General features: G+C 36.6%; 1 protein-coding gene and 1 long non-coding RNA gene across 3 annotated transcripts in view; one reads left to right on the top strand and one right to left on the bottom strand.

Moving 5' to 3' along the window:
* LOC124286523 (leukemia inhibitory factor receptor-like) overlaps nucleotides 1-19705 on the top strand; it is a 59549-nt gene that overhangs the window by 19676 nt on the left and 20168 nt on the right. For both annotated transcript variants that reach the window (XM_046722895.1, XM_046722894.1), the window contains exons 6-9: nucleotides 3074-3213; nucleotides 3893-4049; nucleotides 4773-4864; nucleotides 5493-5712. In XM_046722895.1, coding sequence (XP_046578851.1) covers nucleotides 3074-3213; nucleotides 3893-4049; nucleotides 4773-4864; nucleotides 5493-5712 — 609 coding nt within the window. The remainder of the gene's footprint in view (nucleotides 1-3073; nucleotides 3214-3892; nucleotides 4050-4772; nucleotides 4865-5492; nucleotides 5713-19705) is intronic.
* On the bottom strand, nucleotides 2446-3067 carry LOC124286527. The gene is made up of 2 exons (XR_006901051.1): nucleotides 2900-3067; nucleotides 2446-2685 (listed from the first exon to the last, which is right to left on the bottom strand). It is a non-coding gene; the product is annotated as an uncharacterized LOC124286527 (long non-coding RNA).

Raw genomic sequence — 19705 nt, 5'->3', positions numbered from 1 at the left:
TACTTGGGCATGCGTGACATCACTGATCCCCTGGTACACTACATCAAGGAAGGAGTGTGCTAAGGCAACTTCATGAGCAGACATTGCCACTAAGGTATCCTTCTTTATTCCCGAATAATCTTGGAAAACAGGAGGAAGCAGAGCCCTAACACCCGCTGCAAACCAATTCACATAGGATAATATGTCCACAGAAGCTCTAGCTGCCATATCCATATCACGCACATCCTTGTTATATAAGTGAGTGACCTGATCCTTGGATGCTCTAGGATCCAGTTGAGAAAAATCATCATCCAATTCAGGTGGGGCAGAGGGGAATAACCTGTCATGAATACTGTATCCCAGTTTGTGAAAAACCTTAGGCAAATTCAATACATTCTTGACCTTGGCAAGTTGTGAATTATAATTTTGTAAAGCTGACTTAACTACAGACGAGTGTGGCAGAGAAAGTCTAGGAACACGTTCAGGTGGGAGACATCCCGATGTCCCTAATTCCACGGGAATTTCCATCGCTGGTTGATCCGATGGAGGAGGTACCGTAGACGGATAAAGTTCATGAATAATTTCAATCTTGTCTCTAAGGGACCATCCTGGTACGTAATCCTCAGCCTCCGTATCCATGGAAGGGACTGTCACTAAGCCCTCTCGCATAACCATGGCTGGTTGAGAAACGGGGTAAACACTAGATCCGAGCTGATCCGAAAAATCCGGGACTAACAGAATAATGGGAGGGTTGTCAATATCCAGTGACCCAACCTCTCCAACCGCATGATCAGACGTGCCGCCCGTGCCTAAGGTAGACGACCGCTGAATTTCAGCCGAGCTGCACGAAGCTATCCAAGCCAGCCGTACTGCCCTTTACTTGACCCCGGTCTGACCCAGTGACAGCTATATGCTCCGTAGCACGCCCGCTCGGCCCGTGCTGCAAGCTTGCATCCGTGCTTTTATTTATAATCAGCTGACTGGCACAAGTATTAAGGGAATCCGCCGTCATCGACTGAAACCCCGAGACAAGCAGGCTACCATCGGCCCCTGCCATGGATTTATCCTGCTGTCTGCCGACCCCGTCGGTTGTCCCTGCCCCGCTCGAATGCTGCTGCCTCACCCCGGGGGATCGGCGTTCAGCTTCAGACGGCAGGAGATGACCCACTCTCTGGGACAGAGCTCCTGACCCGCCTACGGGTACTGACCCTAGACTATGGCCCTGGCCGGCGTCTTCCAGGTCTATCGACATAAGGTGGATCGGGACTCAATTTGCTTCTGCAGACTAGAAAACTTGAGATGATTACGTGACTCCAGCTCATTAAAGGATTTGTTCATTGAAGCGGAAAGTTCGTCTCTAAGCGAACCAAACAAGTTAGTAATGGCAGCCAAATCCAACGATGCAGAAGATTTAGATTTTGAGGAACGTGAACTACTCTTGCTAGTATTATCCGATTTACTAGACTGACAGTCTGAGGAGGATTTAGCACGTTTAATTGAATCAGAAGACACAGAAGATTTCCTCTTCTTAACAGAATTCTAGCAGCGTTTTGATCCAATCATCATTACTGAGACTTGAGCACAACAAACATCTAATGTCTAAGGTACAGGGAGGCTCCTTGCGGCACGCTGCACACAATGAATGAGGATCGAAATCCAACATGACTTTTTGACAGTGTAAACACTTGGATTGCGCCATAGCGCGGGAAAATCAGAGTCACAATGAATAATGTCACAAAGTTAATTAAAGCAATTGTAGCACCAACAAGGTGATAGTACTGACCAATCTGTAGATTTGATCTAGAAAACTTGACTATTGTTGATGATAAACGAATTACAGTAGAATCTTTTCCAAATTTCTGAAACGTCCTGTGCGTAGCACATACAGAAAAATTGTGAGGTTTAAAAGGGCACGCTCTTACGTCACGATTTAAGGGGGAGATAACTCTTTAAAGGGGAGGGCATACTACCAGGGAACTATGACTTAGGGATCGTTTTTCTTTTCCATTTTTTCTGTATGTGTCTGCGGTAACCCCAGAAATAAGGCAACCATAATCCAGAGGGAATGTTTACGCCTAAATTATGCCCTCCTTGATCACTGAGATCATCAGATATGCCCTCCTTGATCACTGAGATCATCAAATATAACCTCCTTGATCACTGAGATCATCAAATATACCCTCCTTGATCACAGAGATCATCAGATATACCCTCCTTGATCACTGAGATCATCAGATATACCCTCCTTGATCACTGAGATCATCAGATATACCCTCCTTGATCACTGAGATCATCAGATATACTCTCTTTGATCACTGAGATCATCAAATATACCCTCCTTGATCACTGAGATCATCAGATATACCCTCCTTGATCACTGAAATCAGCAGATATACCCTCCTTGATCACAGAGATCATCAGATATACCCTCCTTGATCACTGAGATCATCAGATATACCCTCCTTGATCACAGAGATCATCAGATATACCCTCCTTGATCACTGAGATCATCAGATATACCCTCCTTGATCACTGAGATCATCAGATATACCCTCCTTGATCACTGAGATCATCAGATATGCCCTCCTTGATCACTGAGATCATCAAATATAACCTCCTTGATCACAGAGATCATCAGATATACCCTCCTTGATCACTGAGATCATCAGATATGCCCTCCTTGATCACTGAGATCATCAGATATACCTCCTTGATCACTGAGGTCATCAGATATACCCTCCTTGATCACTGAGATCATCAGATATACTCTCTTTGATCACTGAGATCATCAGATATACTCTCTTTGATCACTGAGATCATCAGATATACCCTCCTTCACCACTGAGACCATCAGATATACTCTCCTTGATCACAGAGATCAACAGATAAAACTGGCTTGATTAGTGATCATCAGATATACCCTCCTTGATCACTGAGATCATCAGATATACCCTCCTTGTTCACTGAGATCATCAGATATGCCCTCCTTGATGTAACCTCTTTGACATCAAAGATCATCAGATATAGATCCCGGTTCTACAATAATAGTCAACCATAGCTGCTATGGTAAATATCTTTGCCTCTATGTTTCCAGTGGAACCAGCCCCTGTGCATTCACTGACTGTGGGGAACAGGACCAGCAAGTGCTTGACTCTGCGGTGGAACCATACACACCACACTAGGGGAATGATGTATACTGTGCACGTTCATCAGAAGCAGGGATCTGTCTTAAAGGTAACCCCGCAGATTCACCTGTAATATACTACTCAACATTTGATAGGGACAGTTATTACCTCCAGTAGATGCACGTTCATCAGAAACAGGGATCTGTCTTAAAGGTAACCCTGCAGATTCACCTGTCTTAAAACATTTGATAGGGATAGTCAACCCCAGTGATGCCATCAGAAACAGGGATCTGTCTTAAAGGTAACCCTGCCGACTCACCTGTTATATACTACTCAACATTTGATAGGGATAGTCATGACCTCCAGTAGATGCACGTTCATCAGAAGCGGGGATCTGTCCTAAAGGTAACCCTGCAGATTCACCTGTAATATACTACTCACTGTTTGATAGGGATAGTCATTACCTCCAGTAGATGCACGTGAAGGTAACATCCTGCAGAAACTCGGTTCCATCAGTATCAGGTTCATATGTGTCATGTGTTTGGTTTATGCAGCATACCTATATTTGGTGGCCAAGTCTGACATAAAAGGTACTCAAAGTCCACACAGTGAAATAGAAGGTATTTGATCTGTTTCAACAAAGCGGTGGATTGGTGTTTATTTTGGATGTAGGTTATCAGGATATGTACATGCATTGTTATATTACTTTCCTGAACATAGACTTTGTCAGAAACAAGTAGGAATGTCTTTTTAGTGAATGGAATATTTATGGAATCTAATGTCTTCAGCTCAACACCACCACAAGAGAGGAAACTGTATGTGACCTACACCCTGCCATGAACTACACGCTGCAAGTGTCGTGTATCCCGTTACCATATGAATCTAATGAAACCATGGGCTTTTACAGCGACTCGACCTCCATAGTGGCGAAAACTCTGGAAGACGGTTAGTGGTGTTGTTTATAACAATGCATCATTTTGGTACTCATTCTGTTATATTTTGTGTCAATTGTTATGATAAAGCAGAGATATTGTTTAACACGTTGACTGCCTATCACGAGTATACTCGTAGTATCAATTCTGGCCAAATGTGCCACTACGAGTTATGTTGTAGTGGCAAAATGGTATTTTGAAACAAGTTTCACATGTTGGCAAAATAGGCACAAGAAACAAACGTCTCCTGGCGTTCTTTGTTTCCACCAGGAGACAATTGCTTCTTGTGCCTGTTTTGCCAACATGTGAAACTTGTTTCAAAATATCACTGATGCAGCTACATGATAACTCGTAGTGGCAAATTCGGCCAGACATTGATACTACGAGTATACTCTGGTGGCAGTCAACGTGTTAAAGTGGCATAAAACCTTATTCCCTCACTCACTCAGTGAGCATCTCATGAGTGTAACATGGTAGTCAACCTTGTTTGTGAAAATTGTGCTTTTATGTACTGTACTCTAAACAGTCAGCGAATTTGTTTTAATTTTGAAAGACAAGTGATTAAAAAACATATCATGACTGACAAAGTATCATTGATGGTTGTCACTGTACGTTGATGACGCTTGATACTTTTGATGTGAAACTGATTCAAATGACCTCCAAGAAATGTCAAGGTCGCTGACGTTCACTGAAGTGTTTGTCAGTAGTAATGTTCGGAGTATTCGTACTCTTTCAGTGCCAAGTGGTGTTCCTGGAACGCAGGTCGGAAGTTTTGTGTACCGGGACTGTAATCAGTCATCGATCTGTACTGTGACCATCTACTGGAAGGTATGCATCAGTCTGTGACGGCAGTAATGGAAATATGGCAGTAATGCTTAAATATTTTTTTTAAACTTACAGATGTGTGTAAGTTTCTGACCCCTATTATAGGAGGGGGCCTGTTAGAGTAAACTGCAGTTATATTGCTTTGTGGATATTGTACATACACATCAGTAAGTTTCTCATTTATTGTTTTTAGCGGTATGTAAAAGACAAAACAAGTAACTCCCTTTTATCTTGACAGAAGTACCTGTACATTTGTTTCCCATGCTCAGTTCGAATGTAACTGTCAACCGATGTGGAAGGTCTTATTAACATTTTTTTCCCAACTTGGATTCCTCTTTCGTTCATGCATGAGAAGCAAGATGTCAACAGTGCCACTGATCTTTGTCCAAATGCAACCAGTATCTTGTTCTCAATCATCAGCAGGCAATAGGTTTGGTAAGAGTGCAATGGGGAGATAACTGTGCCCCCAAACCAAGAAGTTAGTTATTGTGATGTCATCCTGGTTTTCACTGTACCCCTATTATTCTCAATAGACAATACCTCTGAAAGAGCAAGTAGGGACTGAACTGTTTTCTCATTGAAACATTTAATTATCATGATGTCTTAGATATATTTCTATTATTTACAATAGCCAATACCATTTGAAGAGTCCAATGGGGAGATAACTCTGTACACAATAAAGCAAGAAGACAGAGAGCATGGAACTAGCAAGGTGATGAAGGTGGCGGGGTCAGCAACGTCGTATGACCTCCAGGTCTGGGGTGACCGGGAGTATAGCATCACCTTGACAGGTGAAACACGAGTGGGCGTGTCAGCAGAGTCCAAGCCAATTGTGATTCCTGTTTTCCACAGTGAGTAAACCACATTCATGTTTTGTCTAATCTGCTTCAGAAGATTTGATAAATATGAAAACCATATTACTGTATACTTAGCATGACTGATGTGAGCCAGATGTACCTGGTTAGGTCTGTGAGTGAGGACATTCAGTGGGTGGGAGAGGCAGGGTTTTAATGCAGGATCATAGATGCCACAGACTGGTAATGCTTCCAGAAGTTCCTCTCATATCATTTATTCTGAAACCATAGATGGGGATATTATGTTAGACTGAAGAAACTCATCCACGGACACTTTAAACCTTTTGTTGGAGTAGTCTGTTTAACTTGTTAATTTTATGTTAGACTGAAGAAACTCATCCATGGACACTTTAAACCTTTTGTTGGAGTGGTCTGTTTAACTTGTTAATTTTATGTTAGACTGAAGAAACTCATCCATGGACACTTTAAACCTTTTGTTGGAGTGGTCTGTTTAACTTGTTAATTTTATGTTAGACTGAAGAAACTCACCCATGGACACTTTAAACCTTTTGTTGGAATGGTCTGTTTAACTTGTTAATGGTATGTTAGACTGAAGAAACTCACCCATGGACTCTTTAAACCTTTTGTTGGAGTGGTCTGTTTAACTTGTTAATTTTATGTTAGACTGAAGAAACTCATCCATGGACTCTTTAAACCTTTTGTTGGAGTGGTCTGTTTAACTTGTTAATTTTATGTTAGACTGAAGAAACTCATCCACGGACTCTTTAAACCTTTTGTTGGAGTGGTCTGTTTAACTTGTTAATTTTATGTTAGACTGAAGAAACTCATCCATGGACTCTTTAAACCTTTGTTGGAGTGGTCTGTTTAACTTGTTAATTTTATGTTAGACTGAAGAAACTCATCCGCGGGACTCTTTAAACCTTTTGTTGGAGTGGTCTGTTTAACTTGTTAATTTTATGTTAGACTGATCTAAACTCATCCATGGACACTTTAAACCTTTTGTTGGAGTGGTCTGTTTAACTTGTTAATTTTATGTTAGACAGAAGAAACTCATCCATGGACACTTTTTTAAACCTTTGTTGGAATGGTCTGTTTAACTTGTTAATTTTATGTTAGACTGAAGAAACTCACCCATGGACTCTTTAAACCTTTTGTTGGAGTGGTCTGTTTAACTTGTTAATGGTATGTTAGACTGAAGAAACTCATCCATGGACTCTTTAAACCTTTTGTTGGAGTGGTCTGTTTAACTTGTTAATTTTATGTTAGACTGAAGAAACTCATCCACGGACTCTTTAAACCTTTTGTTGGAGTGGTCTGTTTAACTTGTTAATGGTATGTTAGACTGAAGAAACTCACCCATGGACTCTTTAAACCTTTTGTTGGAGTGGTCTGTTTAACTTGTTAATTTTATGTTAGACTGAAGAAACTCATCCATGGACTCTTTAAACCTTTTGTTGGAGTGGTCTGTTTAACTTGTTAATTTTATGTTAGACAGAAGAAACTCATCCATGGACACTTTAAACCTTTTGTTGGAATGGTCTGTTTAACTTGTTAATTTTATGTTAGACTGAAGAAACTCACCCATGGACTCTTTAAACCTTTTGTTGGAGTGGTCTGTTTAACTTGTTAATGGTATGTTAGACTGAAGAAACTCATCCATGGACTCTTTAAACCTTTTGTTGGAGTGGTCTGTTTAACTTGTTAATTTTATGTTAGACTGAAGAAACTCATCCACGGACTCTTTAAAACCTTTGTTGGAGTGGTCTGTTTAACTTGTTAATGGTATGTTAGACTGAAGAAACTCACCCATGGACTCTTTTAAACCTTTTGTTGGAGTGGTCTGTTTAACTTGTTAATTTTTATGTTAGACTGAAGAAACTCATCCATGGACTCTTTAAACCTTTTGTTGGAGTGGTCTGTTTTAACTTGTTAATTTTATGTTAGACTGAAGAAACTCATCCACGGACTCTTTAAACCTTTTTGTTGGAGTGGTCTGTTTAACTTGTTAATTTTATGTTAGACTGAAGAAACTCATCCATGGACTCTTTAAACCTTTTTTGTTGAGTGGTCTGTTTAACTTGTTAATTTTATGTTAGACTGAAGAAACTCATCCATGGACTCTTTAAACCTTTTGTTGGAGTGGTCTGTTTAACTTGTTAATTTTATGTTAGACTGATCTAAACTCATCCATGGACACTTTAAACCTTTTGTTGGAGTGGTCTGTTTAACTTGTTAATTTTATGTTAGACAGAAGAAACTCATCCATGGACACTTTAAACCTTTTGTTGGAATGGTCTGTTTAACTTGTTAATTTTATGTTAGACTGAAGAAACTCACACCATGGACTCTTTAAACCTTTTTGTTGGAGTGGTCTGTTTAACTTGTTAATGGTATGTTAGACTGAAGAAACTCATCCATGGACTCTTTAAACCTTTTTGTTGGAGTGGTCTGTTTAACTTGTTAATTTTATGTTAGACTGAAGAAACTCATCCACCTAACTCTTTAAACCTTTTTGTTGGAGTGGTCTGTTTAACTTGTTAATGGTATGTTAGACTGAAGAAACTCACCCATGGACTCTTTAAACCTTTTGTTGGAGTGGTCTGTTTAACTTGTTAATTTTATGTTAGACTGAAGAAACTCATCCATGGACACTTTAAACCTTTTGTTGGAGTGGTCTGTTTAACTTGTTAATTTTATGTTAGACTGAAGAAACTCATCCATGGACTCTTTAAACCTTTTGTTGGAGTGGTCTGTTTAACTTGTTAATTTTATGTTAGACAGAAGAAACTCAACCATGGACACTTTAAACCTTTTGTTGGAATGGTCTGTTTAACTTGTTAATTTTATGTTAGACTGAAGAAACTCACCCATGGACTCTTTAAACCTTTTGTTGGAGTGGTCTGTTTAACTTGTTAATGGTATGTTAGACTGAAGAAACTCATCCATGGACTCTTTAAACCTTTTGTTGGAGTGGTCTGTTTAACTTGTTAATTTTATGTTAGACTGAAGAAACTCATCCACAGACTCTTTAAACCTTTTGTTGGAGTGGTCTGTTTAACTTGTTAATGGTATGTTAGACTGAAGAAACTCACCCATGGACTCTTTTTTAAACCTTTTGTTGGAGTGGTCTGTTTAACTTGTTAATTTTATGTTAGACTGAAGAAACTCATCCATGGACTCTTTAAACCTTTTGTTGGAGTGGTCTGTTTAACTTGTTAATTTTATGTTAGACTGAAGAAACTCATCCACGGACTCTTTAAACCTTTTGTTGGAGTGGTCTGTTTAACTTGTTAATTTTATGTTAGACTGAAGAAACTCATCCATGGACTCTTTTTAAACCTTTTTGTTGGAGTTGTCTGTTTAACTTGTTAATTTTATGTTAAACTGAAGAAACTCATCCATGGACACTTTAAACCTTTTGTTGGAGTGGTCTGTTTAACTTGTTAATTTTATGTTAGACTGAAGAAACTCATCCACGGACTCTTTAAACCTTTTGTTGGAGTGGTCTGTTTAACTTGTTAATTTTATGTTAGACTGAAGAAACTCATCCATGGACTCTTTAAACCTTTTGTTGGAGTGGTCTGTTTAACTTGTTAATTTTATGTTAGACTGAAGAAACTCATCCATGGACACTTTAAACCTTTTCTTGGAATAGTCTGTTTAACTTGTTAATTTTATGTTAGACTGAAGAAACTCACCCATGGACACTTTAAACCTTTTGTTGGAATAGTCTGTTTAGCTTGTTAATTTTATGTTAGACTGAAGAAACTCATCCATGGACACTTTAAACCTTTTGTTGGAATGGTCTGTTTAACTTGTTAATTTTATGTTAGACTGAAGAAACTCACCCATGGACTCTTTAAACCTTTTTGTTGGAGTGGTCTGTTTAACTTGTTAATTTTATGTTAGACTGAAGAAACTCATCCATGGACACTTTTAAACCTTTTGTTGGAATAGTCTGTTTAACTTGTTAATTTTATGTTAGACTGAAGAAACTCACCCATGGACTCTTTAAACCTTTTGTTGGAGTGGTCTGTTTAACTTGTTAATGGTATGTTAGACTGAAGAAACTCATCCATGGACTCTTTAAACCTTTTGTTGAGTGGTCTGTTTAACTTGTTAATTTTATGTTAGACTGAAGAAACTCATCCACTTGACTCTTTAAACCTTTGTTGGAGTGGTCTGTTTAACTTGTTAAATGGTATGTTAGACTGAAGAAACTCACCCATGGACTCTTTTTAAACCTTTTGTTGGAGTGGTCTGTTTAACTTGTTAATTTTATGTTAGACTGAAGAAACTCATCCATGGACACTTTAAACCTTTTTGTTGGAGTGGTCTGTTTAACTTGTTAATTTTATGTTAGACTGAAGAAACTCATCCACGGACTCTTTAAACCTTTTGTTGGAGTGGTCTGTTTAACTTGTTAATTTTATGTTAGACTGAAGAAACTCATCCATGGACTCTTTAAACCTTTTGTTGGAAGTGGTCTGTTTAACTTGTTAATTTTATGTTAGACTGAAGAAACTCATCCACGACTCTCTTAAACCTTTTGTTGGAGTGGTCTGTTTAACTTGTTAATTTTATGTTAGACTGATCTAAACTCATCCATGGACACTTTAAACCTTTTGTTGGAGTGGTCTGTTTAACTTGTTAATTTTATGTTAGACAGAAGAAACTCATCCATGGACACTTTAAACCTTTTGTTGGAATGGTCTGTTTAACTTGTTAATTTTATGTTAGACTGAAGAAACTCACCCATGGACTCTTTAAACCTTTTGTTGGAGTGGTCTGTTTAACTTGTTAATGGTATGTTAGACTGAAGAAACTCATCCATGGACTCTTTAAACCTTTTGTTGGAGTGGTCTGTTTAACTTGTTAATTTTATGTTAGACTGAAGAAACTCATCCACGGACTCTTTAAACCTTTTGTTGGAGTGGTCTGTTTAACTTGTTAATGGTATGTTAGACTGAAGAAACTCACCCATGGACTCTTTAAACCTTTTGTTGGAGTGGTCTGTTTAACTTGTTAATTTTATGTTAGACTGAAGAAACTCATCCATGGACACTTTAAACCTTTTTTGTTGGAGTGGTCTGTTTAACTTGTTAATTTTATGTTAGACTGAAGAAACTCATCCATGGACTCTTTTTAAACCTTTTTGTTGGAGTGGTCTGTTTAACTTGTTAATTTTATGTTAGACAGAAGAAACTCATCCATGGACACTTTAAACCTTTTGTTGGAATGGTCTGTTTAACTTGTTAATTTTATGTTAGACTGAAGAAACTCACCCATGGACTCTTTTGTAAACCTTTTTTTGTTGGAGTGGTTCTGTTTAACTTGTTAATTTTATGTTAGACTGAAGAAACTCATCCACTGACTCTTTAAACCTTTTGTTGGAGTGGTCTGTTTAACTTGTTAATTTTATGTTAGACAGAAGAAACTCATCCATGGACACTTTAAACCTTTTGTTGGAATGGTCTGTTTAACTTGTTAATTTTATGTTAGACTGAAGAAACTCACCCATGGACTCTTTAAACCTTTTGTTGGAGTGGTCTGTTTAACTTGTTAATGGTATGTTAGACTGAAGAAACTCATCCATGGACTCTTTAAACCTTTTTGTTGGAGTGGTCTGTTTAACTTGTTAATTTTATGTTAGACTGAAGAAACTCATCCACCTGGACTCTTTAAACCTTTTGTTGGAGTGGTCTGTTTAACTTGTTAATGGTATGTTAGACTGAAGAAACTCACCCATGGACTCTTTAAAACCTTTTGTTGGAGTGGTCTGTTTAACTTGTTAATTTTATGTTAGACTGAAGAAACTCATCCATGGACACTTTAAACCTTTTGTTGGAGTGGTCTGTTTAACTTGTTAATTTTATGTTAGACTGAAGAAACTCATCCATGGACTCTTTTAAACCTTTTGTTGGAGTGGTCTGTTTAACTTGTTAATTTTATGTTAGACTGAAGAAACTCATCCATGGACACTTTAAACCTTTTTTGTTGGAGTGGTCTGTTTAACTTGTTAATTTTATGTTAGACTGAAGAAACTCATCCACGGACTCTTTAAAACCTTTTGTTGGAGTGGTCTGTTTAACTTGTTAATTTTATGTTAGACTGAAGAAACTCATCCATGGACTCTTTAAACCTTTTGTTGGAGTGGTCTGTTTAACTTGTTAATTTTATGTTAGACTGAAGAAACTCATCCACGGACTCTTTAAACCTTTTGTTGGAGTGGTCTGTTTAACTTGTTAATTTTATGTTAGACTGACGAAACTCATCCATGGACACTTTAAACCTTTTGTTGGAGTGGTCTGTTTAACTTGTTAATTTTATGTTAGACTGAAGAAACTCATCCATGGATTCTTTAAACCTTTTGTTGGAGTTGTCTGTTTAACTTGTTAATTTTATGTTAAACTGAAGAAACTCATCCATGGACACTTTAAACCTTTTGTTGGAGTGGTCTGTTTCACTTGTTAATTTTATGTTAGACTGAAGAAACTCATCCACGGACTCTTTAAACCTTTTGTTGGAGTGGTCTGTTTAACTTGTTAATTTTATGTTAGACTGAAGAAACTCACCCATGGACTCTTTAAACCTTTTGTTGGAGTGGTCTGTTTAACTTGTTAATTTTATGTTAGACTGAAGAAACTCATCCATGGACACTTTAAACCTTTTGTTGGAATAGTCTGTTTAACTTGTTAATTTTATGTTAGACTGAAGAAACTCACCCATGGACTCTTTAAACCTTTTGTTGGAGTGGTCTGTTTAACTTGTTAATGGTATGTTAGACTGAAGAAACTCACCCACAGACTCTTTAAAACTTTTGTTGGAGTGGTCTGTTTAACTTGTTAATTTTATGTTAGACTGAAGAAACTCATCCACGGACTCTTTAAACCTTTTGTTGGAGTGGTCTGTTTAACTTGTTAATGGTATGTTAGACTGAAGAAACTCTCACCCATGGACTCTTTAAACCTTTTGTTGGAGTGGTCTGTTTAACTTGTTAATTTTATGTTAGACTGAAGAAACTCATCCATGGACACTTTTAAACCTTTTGTTGGAGTGGTCTGTTTAACTTGTTAATTTTATGTTAGACTGAAGAAACTCATCCATGGACTCTTTAAACCTTTTGTTGGAGTGGTCTGTTTAACTTGTTAATTTTATGTTAGACAGAAGAAACTCATCCATGGACACTTTAAACCTTTTGTTGGAATGGTCTGTTTAACTTGTTAATTTTATGTTAGACTGAAGAAACTCACCCATGGACTCTTTAAACCTTTTGTTGGAGTGGTCTGTTTAACTTGTTAATTTTATGTTAGACTGAAGAAACTCACCCACAGACTCTTTAAACCTTTTGTTGGAGTGGTCTGTTTAACTTGTTAATTTTATGTTAGACTGAAGAAACTCACCCACAGACTCTTTAAACCTTTTGTTGGAGTGGTCTGTTTAACTTGTTAATTTTATGTTAGACTGAAGAAACTCATCATCCGTGGACACTTTTAAACCTTTGTTGGAGTGGTCTGTTTAACTTGTTAATTTTATGTTAGACTGAAGAAACTCATCCAGGGTGTCTTTAAACCTTTTGTTGGAGTGGTCTGTTTAACTTGTTAATTTTATATTAGACTGAAGAAACTCATCCACGGACTCCTCTTTAAACCTTTTGTGGAGTGGTCTGTTTAACTTGTTAATTTTATGTTAGACTGACTCTAAACTCATCCATGGACACTTTAAACCTTTTGTTGGAGTGGTCTGTTTAACTTGTTAATTTTATGTTAGACTGAAGAAACTCATCCACGACTCTTTTAAACCTTTTGTTGGAGTGGTCTGTTTAACTTGTTAATGGTATGTTAGACTGAAGAAACTCACCCATGGACTCTTTAAACCTTTTTGCTGGAGTGGTCTGTTTAACTTGTTAATTTTATGTTAGACTAAAGAAACTCATCCATGGACACTTTAAACCTTTTGTTGGAGTGGTCTGTTTAACTTGTTAATTTTATGTTAGACTGAAGAAACTCATCCATGGACTCTTTTAAACCTTTTTTGTTGGAGTGGTCTGTTTAACTTGTTAATTTTATGTTAGACAGAAGAAACTCATCCATGGACACTTTAAACCTTTTGTTGGAATGGTCTGTTTAACTTGTTAATTTTATGTTAGACTGAAGAAACTCACCCATGGACTCTTTTTTTAAACCTTTTGTTGGAGTGGTCTGTTTAACTTGTTAATGGTATGTTAGACTGAAGAAACTCATCCATGGACTCTTTAAACCTTTTTTTGTTGGAGTGGTCTGTTTAACTTGTTAATTTTATGTTAGACTGAAGAAACTCATCCACGGACTCTTTAAACCTTTTGTTGGAGTGGTCTGTTTAACTTGTTAATGGTATGTTAGACTGAAGAAACTCACCCATGGACTCTTTTGAACCTTTTTTGTTGGAGTGGTCTGTTTAACTTGTTAATTTTATGTTAGACTGAAGAAACTCATCCATGGACTCTTTTTAAACCTTTTGTTGGAGTGGTCTGTTTAACTTGTTAATTTTATGTTAGACTGAAGAAACTCATCCACCTGACTCTTTTAAACCTTTTGTTGGAGGGTCTGTTTAACTTGTTAATTTTATGTTAGACTGAAGAAACTCATCCATGGACTCTTTAAACCTTTTGTTGGAGTGGTCTGTTTAACTTGTTAATTTTATGTTAGACTGAAGAAACTCATCCACGGACTCTTTAAACCTTTTGTTGGAGTGGTCTGTTTAACTTGTTAATTTTATGTTAGACTGACGAAACTCATCCATGGACACTTTAAACCTTTTGTTGGAGTGGTCTGTTTAACTTGTTAATTTTATGTTAGACTGAAGAAACTCATCCATGGATTCTTTAAACCTTTTGTTGGAGTTGTCTGTTTAACTTGTTAATTTTATGTTAGACTGAAGAAACTCATCCATGGACACTTTAAACCTTTTGTTGGAGTGGTCTGTTTAACTTGTTAATTTTATGTTAGACTGAAGAAACTCATCCACGGACTCTTTAAACCTTTTGTTGGAGTGGTCTGTTTAACTTGTTAATTTTATGTTAGACTGAAGAAACTCATCCGTGGACACTTTAAACCTTTTGTTGGAGTGGTCTGTTTAACTTGTTAATGGTATGTTAGACTGAAGAAACTCATCCATGGACACTTTAAACCTTTTTGTTGGAGTGGTCTTCAACTTGTTAATTTTATGTTAGACTGAAGAAACTCATCCGTGGACACTTTAAACCTTTGTTGGAGTGTCTGTTTAACTTGTTAATTTTATGTTAGACTGAAGAAACTCATCCGTGGACACTTTAAACCTTTTGTTGGAGTGGTCTGTTTAACTTGTTAATTTTATGTTAGACTGAAGAAACTCATCCATGGACTCTTTAAACCTTTTGTTGGAGTGGTCTGTTTAACTTGTTAATTTTATGTTAGACTGAAGAAACTCACCCACAGACTCTTTTTAAACCTTTTGTTGGAGTGGTCTGTTTAACTTGTTAATTTTATGTTAGACTGAAGAAACTCATCCGTGGACACTTTTAAACCTTTTGTTGGAGTGGTCTGTTTAACTTGTTAATTTTATGTTAGACTGAAGAAACTCATCCATGGACTCTTTAAACCTTTTGTTGGAGTGGTCTGTTTAACTTGTTAATTTTATGTTAGACTGAAGAAGCTCACCCACAGACTCTTTAAACCTTTTGTTGGAGTGGTCTGTTTAACTTGTTAATTTTATGTTAGACTGAAGAAACTTCATCCAGGGAGTCTTTAAACCTTTGTTGGAGTGGTCTGTTTAACTTGTTAATTTTATGTTAGACTGAAGAAACTCATCCATGGACACTTTTAAACCTTTTGTTGGAGTGGTCTGTTTAACTTGTTAATTTTATGTTAGACTGAAGAAACTCATCCGTGGGACACTTTTAAACCTTTGTTGGAGTGGTCTGTTTAACTTGTTAATTTTATGTTAGACTGAAGAAACTCATCCGTGGACACTTTTAAACCTTTTGTTGGAATGGTCTGTTTAACTTGTTAATTTTATGTTAGACTGAAGAAACTCATCCATGGACACTTTAAACCTTTTGTTGGAGTGGTCTGTTTAACTTGTTAATGGTATGTTAGACTGAAGAAACCTTCACCCATGGACTCTTTTAAACCTTTTGTTGGAGTGGTCTGTTTAACTTGTTAATTTTATGTTAGACTGAAGAAACTCATCCATGGACTCTTTAAACCTTTTGTTGGAGTGGTCTGTTTAACTTGTTAATTTTATGTTAGACAGAAGAAACTCATCCATGGACACTTTAAACCTTTTGTTGGAATGGTCTGTTTAACTTGTTAATTTTATGTTAGACTGAAGAAACTCACCCATGGACTCTTTAAACCTTTTGTTGGAGTGGTCTGTTTTTAACTTGTTAATGGTATGTTAGACTGAAGAAACTCATCCATGGACTCTTTAAACCTTTTGTTGGAGTGGTCTGTTTAACTTGTTAATTTTATGTTAGACTGAAGAAACTCATCCACTCTGGACTGTTTAAACCTTTTGTTGGAGTGGTCTGTTTAACTTGTTAATGGTATGTTAGACTGAAGAAACTCACCCATGGACTCTTTAAACCTTTTGTTGGAGTGGTCTGTTTAACTTGTTAATTTTATGTTAGACTGAAGAAACTCATCCATGGACTCTTTAAACCTTTTGTTGGAGTGGTCTGTTTAACTTGTTAATTTTATGTTAGACTGAAGAAACTCATCCACCTGGACTCTTTAAACCTTTTGTTGGAGTGGTCTGTTTAACTTGTTAATTTTATGTTAGACTGAAGAAACTCATCCATGGACTCTTTAAACCTTTTGTTGGAGTGGTCTGTTTAACTTGTTAATTTTATGTTAGACTGAAGAAACTCATCCACGGACTCTTTTAAACCTTTTGTTGGAGTGGTCTGTTTAACTTGTTAATTTTATGTTAGACTGATCTAAACTCATCCATGGACACTTTAAACCTTTTGTTGGAGTGGTCTGTTTAACTTGTTAATTTTATGTTAGACTGAAGAAACTCATCCATGGATTCTTTTAAACCTTTTGTTGGAGTTGTCTGTTTAACTTGTTAATTTTATGTTAAACTGAAGAAACTCATCCATGGACACTTTAAAACCTTTTGTTGGAGTGGTCTGTTTAACTTGTTAATTTTATGTTAGACTGAAGAAACTCCATCCACGGACTCTTTAAACCTTTTGTTGGAGTGGTCTGTTTAACTTGTTAATTTTATGTTAGACTGAAGAAACTCATCCGTGGGACACTTTTTAAACCTTTTGTTGGAGTGGTCTGTTTAACTTGTTAATGGTATGTTAGACTGAAGAAACTCATCCATGGACACTTTAAACCTTTTGTTGGAGTGGTCTCTTCAACTTGTTAATTTTATGTTAGACTGAAGAAACTCATCCGTGGACACTTTAAACCTTTTGTTGGAGTGGTCTGTTTAACTTGTTAATTTTATGTTAGACTGAAGAAACTCATCCGTGGACACTTTAAACCTTTTGTTGGAGTGGTCTGTTTAACTTGTTAATTTTATGTTAGACTGAAGAAACTCATCCATGGACTCTTTAAACCTTTTGTTGGAGTGGTCTGTTTAACTTGTTAATTTTATGTTAGACTGAAGAAACTCACCCACAGACTCTTTAAACCTTTTGTTGGAGTGGTCTGTTTAACTTGTTAATTTTATGTTAGACTGAAGAAACTCATCCGTGGACACTTTAAACCTTTTGTTGGAGTGGTCTGTTTAACTTGTTAATTTTATGTTAGACTGAAGAAACTCATCCATGGACTCTTTAAACCTTTTGTTGGAGTGGTCTGTTTAACTTGTTAATTTTATGTTAGACTGAAGAAGCTCACCCACAGACTCTTTAAACCTTTTGTTGGAGTGGTCTGTTTAACTTGTTAATTTTATGTTAGACTGAAGAAACTCATCCAGGGAGTCTTTAAACCTTTTGTTGGAGTGGTCTGTTTAACTTGTTAATTTTATGTTAGACTGAAGAAACTCATCCATGGACACTTTAAACCTTTTGTTGGAGTGGTCTGTTTAACTTGTTAATTTTATGTTAGACTGAAGAAACTCATCCATGGACACTTTAAACCTTTTGTTGGAGTGGTCTGTTTAACTTGTTAATTTTATGTTAGACTGAAGAAACTCATCCGTGGACACTTTAAACCTTTTGTTGGAATGGTCTGTTTAACTTGTTAATTTTATGTTAGACTGAAGAAACTCATCCATGGACACTTTAAACCTTTTGTTGGAGTGGTCTGTTTAACTTGTTAATGGTATGTTAGACTGAAGAAACTCACCCATGGACTCTTTAAACCTTTTGTTGGAGTGGTCTGTTTAACTTGTTAATTTTATGTTAGACTGAAGAAACTCATCCATGGACTCTTTAAACCTTTTGTTGGAGTGGTCTGTTTAACTTGTTAATTTTATGTTAGACTGAAGAAACTCATCCACGGACTCTTTAAACCTTTTGTTGGAGTGGTCTGTTTAACTTGTTAATTTTATGTTAGACTGACGAAACTCATCCATGGACACTTTAAACCTTTTGTTGGAGTGGTCTGTTTAACTTGTTAATTTTATGTTAGACTGAAGAAACTCATCCATGGATTCTTTAAACCTTTTGTTGGAGTTGTCTGTTTAACTTGTTAATTTTATGTTAAACTGAAGAAACTCATCCATGGACACTTTAAACCTTTTGTTGGAGTGGTCTGTTTAACTTGTTAATTTTATGTTAGACTGAAGATACTCATCCACGGACTCTTTAAACCTTTTGTTGGAGTGGTCTCTTCAACTTGTTAATTTTATGTTAGACTGAAGAAACTCATCCGTGGACACTTTTAAACCTTTTGTTGGAGTGGTCTGTTTAACTTGTTAATTTTATGTTAGACTGAAGAAACTCATCCATGGACACTTTAAACCTTTTGTTGGAGTGGTCTGTTTAACTTGTTAATTTTATGTTAGACTGAAGAAACTCATCCATGGACTCTTTAAACCTTTTGTTGGAGTGGTCTGTTTAACTTGTTAATTTTATGTTAGACTGAAGAAACTCACCCACAGACTCTTTAAACCTTTTGTTGGAGTGGTCTGTTTAACTTGTTAATTTTATGTTAGACTGAAGAAACTCATCCGTGGACACTTTAAACCTTTTGTTGGAGTGGTCTGTTTAACTTGTTAATTTTATGTTAGACTGAAGAAACTCATCCATGGACTCTTTAAACCTTTTGTTGGAGTGGTCTGTTTAACTTGTTAATTTTATGTTAGACTGAAGAAGCTCACCCACAGACTCTTTAAACCTTTTGTTGGAGTGGTCTGTTTAACTTGTTAATTTTATGTTAGACTGAAGAAACTCATCCATGGAGTCTTTAAACCTTTTGTTGGAGTGGTCTGTTTAACTTGTTAATTTTATGTTAGACTGAAGAAACTCATCCATGGACACTTTAAACCTTTTGTTGGAGTGGTCTGTTTAACTTGTTAATTTTATGTTAGACTGAAGAAACTCATCCATGGACACTTTAAACCTTTTGTTGGAGTGGTCTGTTTAACTTGTTAATTTTATGTTAGACTGAAGAAACTCATCCGTGGACTCTTTAAACCTTTTGTTGGAATGGTCTGTTTAACTTGTTAATTTTATGTTAGACTGAAGAAACTCATCCATGGACTCTTTAAACCTTTTGTTGGAGTGGTCTGTTTAACTTGTTAATTTTATGTTAGACTGAAGAAACTCACCCATGGACACTTTAAACCTTTTGTTGGAATAGTCTGTTTAGCTTGTTAATTTTATGTTAGACTGAAGAAACTCATCCATGGACACTTTAAACCTTTTGTTGGAATGGTCTGTTTAACTTGTTAATTTTATGTTAGACTGAAGAAACTCACCCATGGACTCTTTAAACCTTTTGTTGGAGTGGTCTGTTTAACTTGTTAATTTTATGTTAGACTGAAGAAACTCATCCATGGACACTTTAAACCTTTTGTTGGAATAGTCTGTTTAACTTGTTAATTTTAT

The sequence above is a fragment of the Haliotis rubra genome, unplaced genomic scaffold (genome assembly GCF_003918875.1).
Source record: "Haliotis rubra isolate DU_JTF1 unplaced genomic scaffold, ASM391887v1 Scf385, whole genome shotgun sequence".
Taxonomy (NCBI): Eukaryota; Metazoa; Mollusca; class Gastropoda; order Lepetellida; family Haliotidae; genus Haliotis; species Haliotis rubra.
Note: the sequence above shows the minus strand (reverse complement) of the source record. Positions and strands in the feature narration are given on the sequence as shown.